Source organism: Buceros rhinoceros, unplaced genomic scaffold, assembly GCF_000710305.1.
Source record: "Buceros rhinoceros silvestris isolate BGI_N320 unplaced genomic scaffold, ASM71030v1 scaffold3967, whole genome shotgun sequence".
In the NCBI taxonomy this organism is placed as follows: domain Eukaryota; kingdom Metazoa; phylum Chordata; class Aves; order Bucerotiformes; family Bucerotidae; genus Buceros; species Buceros rhinoceros.
The window spans coordinates 81,213-86,601 of NW_010422612.1; the positions used below are offsets into that span (position 1 = coordinate 81,213).

Consider the following 5,389-nt stretch of genomic DNA (forward strand, 5'->3'; position numbering starts at 1 on the left):
CGCAGCCCCGCCCCAAGGCTGTGGGGGCGGGGTGGCCCGCCTCTTTAGCGAGCAGCTCCCGCAGAAGAGCCACCCCGACAATAAAGAACAGGGGAAGTTCACATGGGTGTACGGGAGAAGCGATTGATGGTGCTTCTGGAAAGAAAAAAAGGCTTGTTACTTTACTGCTCGCTTTCCTCAAAAGATATTAGAAAAATATTTGTTCCCACCTCCCCGCTGAAAAGACCAGTTATAAAGATGGACGGCTGCAGCCCAAACCGTGGCCTGAGAGGTCTCACATGCCCTTTGAAAACAGTGAAAAACAAGGAAGAGGGAAAAAAAAAGAAACCAAACTTGGGCATTTAGGAAGATACTAGTAACCAGCTTGCTATCGCAACGTCCCTGTTGGCTGAAGTTTGAGTACATCATGTTTGGCGAGAAGCTTGCTGCTTCCCAGCTAGAGTTCTGATACCATGAAAACAAGCCACAGCCAGTGGGAAAGGGCAAAGGATAAAAATAAATGCAGTCTGAAGCTGCGCAGCACCACGATTACCTCAAAATTGGGCAGCAGTGAAAGGATCGCCGTGGAGACCAGGCACTGGTGTGACTCAAACTCCTGATCTACAAAGTGACTGAACGTGTGGCTTTTTAAAATTTCCTCTGTCAGATCTCTGTAAATATCCAGAACGGCACCTGTGGTTTTAGCTGGCTACGCGCTCTTGCAACCACTGCAAAGCCAGCACGACACACACGGGCTGGACTCCTCCTAGCTCAGCCTCCGAGAAACAGCTACGATCCAGCAACGTGTTCCACCTCCTACACCTCTGCTTCGACATTCCAGAGCTCTCACAGTTTCTTCACTTTTGTAACATATTTATGACCACACACCACCCAGAATTAGATACTTCAGCCCAAGATTTAGACAACACAAGTGTCCATTTGCTTGTCACCCAAAGGCTGTAGGCATCTATATTTACAATGCCAACTGCCCAAACACCACCCAGTACATTCTGGATGATGTAGCTTAGTTGTAACAGGGTCAGGAACCTCACACCTCTCCTCTCTACCACAACAGAACTGCTAAAAAAGGCTGGCATCAAGTGAGGAAGCTGCATCTCCCAGCACTACCGGTTCCACCGCAGCTCACAGGGGGCTAAGGCTCTTTCTGTGTGGTGGCAGAACAGGTACTTTTACCTTGGATATTCAAGCAAATAAAAACTGCATTTAACTACCACAGGATGGTTTCCACAGACTGTTGCTGAAATCTACTCAACTGGTTTTAAACTCTCAGGTGAGGAAGCCTTACGCTGAAGAAAAGAAACCCCAAACATCATTAAACCCAGCAATTACTCAGAACTCATCCAAAGGAACACACAATGCAGAGTCCACAAGATCCGACTCACCTCTCCAGAGCCTGAAGTGCTTTCTTGTTTAATTCATCCTGAGTGCCCTTCAGAGGAGCTGCCGGACAAGACACAATGCCATTTAAGAGTTGAATTCAATGTTTCTGACTAAATAAATTGTTACACATGCACAGAGTATTGCCAGCTGCGAGCATAAAATCTGTGGAAATCTGGTGGGGCATGCCTTTGTGGCTGGAAAACATGCCATTTTGTTTTTAAAGAAGAGCAGAGCCAGTATTTTAACCTGAACTCTCAATTTCATTTTATTACAGACTCCTCCAACTCCCTTGCCTGAAATGCCAAAGCATTTTTTATTTACATATCCTACGGAAGGGTCTGGGAGGAGAAGGGACATACACTAAACGCACAACAGGCCCTCTGCCAGGCTGGAGAATCTGCTAAAAGCAGAAGCATATTCTGACTCACATACAGACCGTCTCCTCCACCGTCCTCACGTAGGAGGGTGCTGCAAGCTGAACAGGGAACGCCAGGAGCCAAATTTACAGCTCTGTGACGAAACCCTTGACAACACACCACCTCCCTTGAGACCACAACAGACTTCCCGGCTGCTTCAGGTGTGGCATCCTCTCCTTGCTTGACTGAAGGATCCTGCCCACCACACACACTTCTCAATGTGGGAATTAATTCTCAGCCAAAACCACAAAAGGAGGAGAAGAATCAAGTTCTTGTTATGTCAGAGTATCATAAGACAGCAGCCTCCTCAAGAGCAAGGGGAATGGAGGGAGAGCTTAGAGAAACATGACTTCCTCAGCTCCAAAATAACTGGAAAGATGACGATAATTTCCAGAAGTACACTGGCTGCCTTTTTCTGGTTCTTAGTTCTCAGATCTCACGCAGCAATTGTTTCTTGTTCTGCCTATCCTGGATTTGGGAGCTACCGATCAACAGCACAAAGCAGTGATGAGTAGTTAATCCAACAGCAAACATCCCCCTACGGATATATTTAACTTCACACTGTAAGTCACTGTAAGCTCCAGAATAGAAAGTTAGCAGGTAGCACACCCTTAAGCAACAAACCCAGATACAATTCAAGTATTCTGAAAAGTTATTAAGAGGGAAGAGTTGTGTTCTGTTTTCTACAAGTTGGACAAAGGTCACTGGTTTCTTTGGAGTCTGCAGTGTGCTAGTCATTTGTTTTGCTGAAGTGGTTAATAGTGATTAGACTTGGTTTATTCCTCTCTCTTCCAACAGTTCTTCAAAAGACTACGTTCATTCAGGAGGGACGGCAGTCTTCAGATTTCCCCAATCACAGAGATCAAAAACTGCTTATGCCACAAAATCTACTCCAAGTAGAAAAACTGAACAAAAAAATTGTAGTTTAAAGAATAAATGTGAAGACATGGGACTTCCATGCAAAATGCAGCATTTGTTAGAAGTAGCTGAAAATACTTCACTCTCCATAGCCTGGCGTATTCAGGTCCACTGCCAAATACTGAAACCAGGTAACAGATGAGGCAAATATAGAAAATTTACCTATGTTAGAAGTTGTAGAAGAACCAAAACCTGTTTCCACCTGTGAGCTTGATGAAGGTCAGAGCCAGAACTCTCATGAACAGTGGGCCTTCAAGCCCTTCTGGCTCCCAAGGACCAAATCCCCGGGACAGCCCATTCTGTCTGTTCAAAGCCCACGTAAGCAGCATCAAAATAAAATACTTCTTACATTCACTGGTCTGCATCTAGTCAACATCCACACATGCCACTGACATAGATACTTTTATCTTGCTTATTTCTAAGCAAAGACAGAAATGACATCACAGAGAGGCTGAATCTCTGTGGGGAATCAGTATGACATCAGGAAGCGAGGTTTGGCATTGCTGACTCCAGCTCTTACATTTCTTTACCTGATTTACGAGTGGGTGACAAAAAAATGAAAATAGATGGAAAGGTTGACTTCTTTGTATGTAAATAAGTGCAGTACCACAACTATTCCAGCAAAGCACACCAAGCAGTGTTGGCTACAGTCACCTCCTCGGTGATGATTTGCAGTTCTTCCTTCACCCAAAACCTTCACTTTTATTACCATGGGTAATAATTCACTCACTCTCTGAGCAAGTGAACAGTCCCCATTGGTCTTGCAATCTGATTGTCTTTCATGTCCAGTCAGCAGTAAAAGCAGAGCTTCTAATGAATTTCCATAGCTTGCACTGAAGTCTCTGAACAGATGCTCTGCACGCAACACCCCGGCACACCGCGTAACTCACCATCAGTAGCTTGGAGGCTGTACGTCAGGCCCAGAGCCAGGTAACCCTTCGCTAGGGACTCTCCAGCATCCTCACCCAGGTCTATCACCACTTTAGCAAAGTATTTTCCTTCTTCCAGCTGCAAAAGAGGTGGGTTGAGACTTAGAGGCATCTCCTCTCTGCTCGCCTCGATGAGATTATCCCGTTAAACTTACCTGTGCGCGACCTGAGAGGCGGTTACTCACACCAGGGCTTGCAGTGACCGCGGTAGATGCTCACAGGAAGGAGGACGTAGAAGGTCAGATTAGCAGACCTCGAGCACGTGCAAGTTCTTGTGCTTTTGTTTTAAGCATCCACCCCAAACTGTTTCCAGATGTTTAAGGTTAATAAGGACACTATCTGATTTTGATATTTCCCTCCAGGCGTGCTTCAATCGCGCAACCTTAAACACAAATGTTGGATCAACTGACTCCTTACACTACCCCGCAGTACACTGAAGGTCTAACAAATCTTTTCCTCCAAAGCAAGACCGCCCTGCTTTGCTGTACAGTATTTTTAAACCTTAGCAAATTTTACTTCCTCTTAAAACGTGACAAGAGTGAAAGAAGGCAGCACTTCACTGCAAGCGGCCTCCAGCTGCTGCTGCAGTTCCGCTGCCACAGGGAGGAGGCAGCAATTTCAGGACACACGATCTTGGCAGCTCACGCTGCACTAGCCACGTTCTGCATCTTTTGCAAAGACATGATTTTCCTTGGAAACGCGTTTGACATTACAGACTGTAAAGGAAGAGAAAGCTGTCACGACCTCTCAGGATCGGTCTCCAAAATGGTGAAATACCAGAGTTTGTCTCTTCTGCCTCAGTTCGGCTGATCACACAGATCTAAGTCTCACGAAATTCTAAAAAGCTTTAATACCTTTATAGTCTGAGCTAACGATATTTTTAAACAACATCCAGAACAGAGTGCTCCTCATTCCGACCCTTTAACTCTCATTAGCATCACCCACCCCTTGTGAGCAGAAAGCACTCAGGCGGGCAGACCGCAGGTGTTTGGAGGGGCAGAGGCAAAAGCTGTAAGCAACGCTTCAACGACGCCGAGCCCACAGGAAGCACAAGCCCGCGTGCAGCTCACTGCTGCACGGGCTGGACCGCAGATCCTGCCAGCCATCATCGGATCATCCCTAATCAAGAACCAGACACCATCACACTATGGGAAAATCCTCCTTTTGGGAACTTGTGACACGACAGCTGACTATGGGATGGGGTTGTTTAACTCTGTGGCAATACATTTTGGGTTGAAGACCAGCTGTTTTAGACACAAGCACTGCAGACGTACCCGGCAAGTGTTCCCTTAACACTCGGCTTTGGCAGACTGCTGCACCTCACGGTTCTGAACACTCAAAAGCAGTCACCAGTAACAAACCAGAACCAAAAGGTACCAGCGGGCCAGAAACATCCCTCTGTGGCGGTGGGGTAACACGGCTCCGAGGAACAGAACCCGCTTGATTTCATACACCACCCTGTCAAGAGGCCTCCAGGTTATATCACTTGAAGACGTTCAAACGACAACATTAACTAACAGCTTCGTTGACAGAGAGGCAGCTATTTACCAGACGGTTCCAAACATCACTAAATCCGTACTGTTAACGTAAGCATGGAGGAAGGCTGAAAAGTGCAGGTGAAGAAGCAATCTTGTTGTCTTGCCTTTTTCTCCCCCCTTCCACCCCCTCCATCCCCCTGGATGGAAAATGAACAGTTGTTAGCTGTGTAACCCTGAGGAATGGCTGCCCTGACACAGCCAGCGGCTG

General features: G+C 46.5%; 1 protein-coding gene across 1 annotated transcript in view; it reads right to left on the bottom strand.

Moving 5' to 3' along the window:
- The window catches only part of TTC7A (tetratricopeptide repeat domain 7A), a gene marked incomplete at its 5' end in the record, with an annotated part of 107,633 nt that overhangs the window by 54,438 nt on the left and 47,806 nt on the right, over positions 1 to 5,389 (bottom strand). The window contains 2 exons of the mRNA XM_010140088.1: positions 1,383 to 1,440; positions 3,605 to 3,722. Of these exons, the coding sequence (XP_010138390.1) occupies positions 1,383 to 1,440; positions 3,605 to 3,722 (176 nt within the window). The remainder of the gene's footprint in view (positions 1 to 1,382; positions 1,441 to 3,604; positions 3,723 to 5,389) is intronic.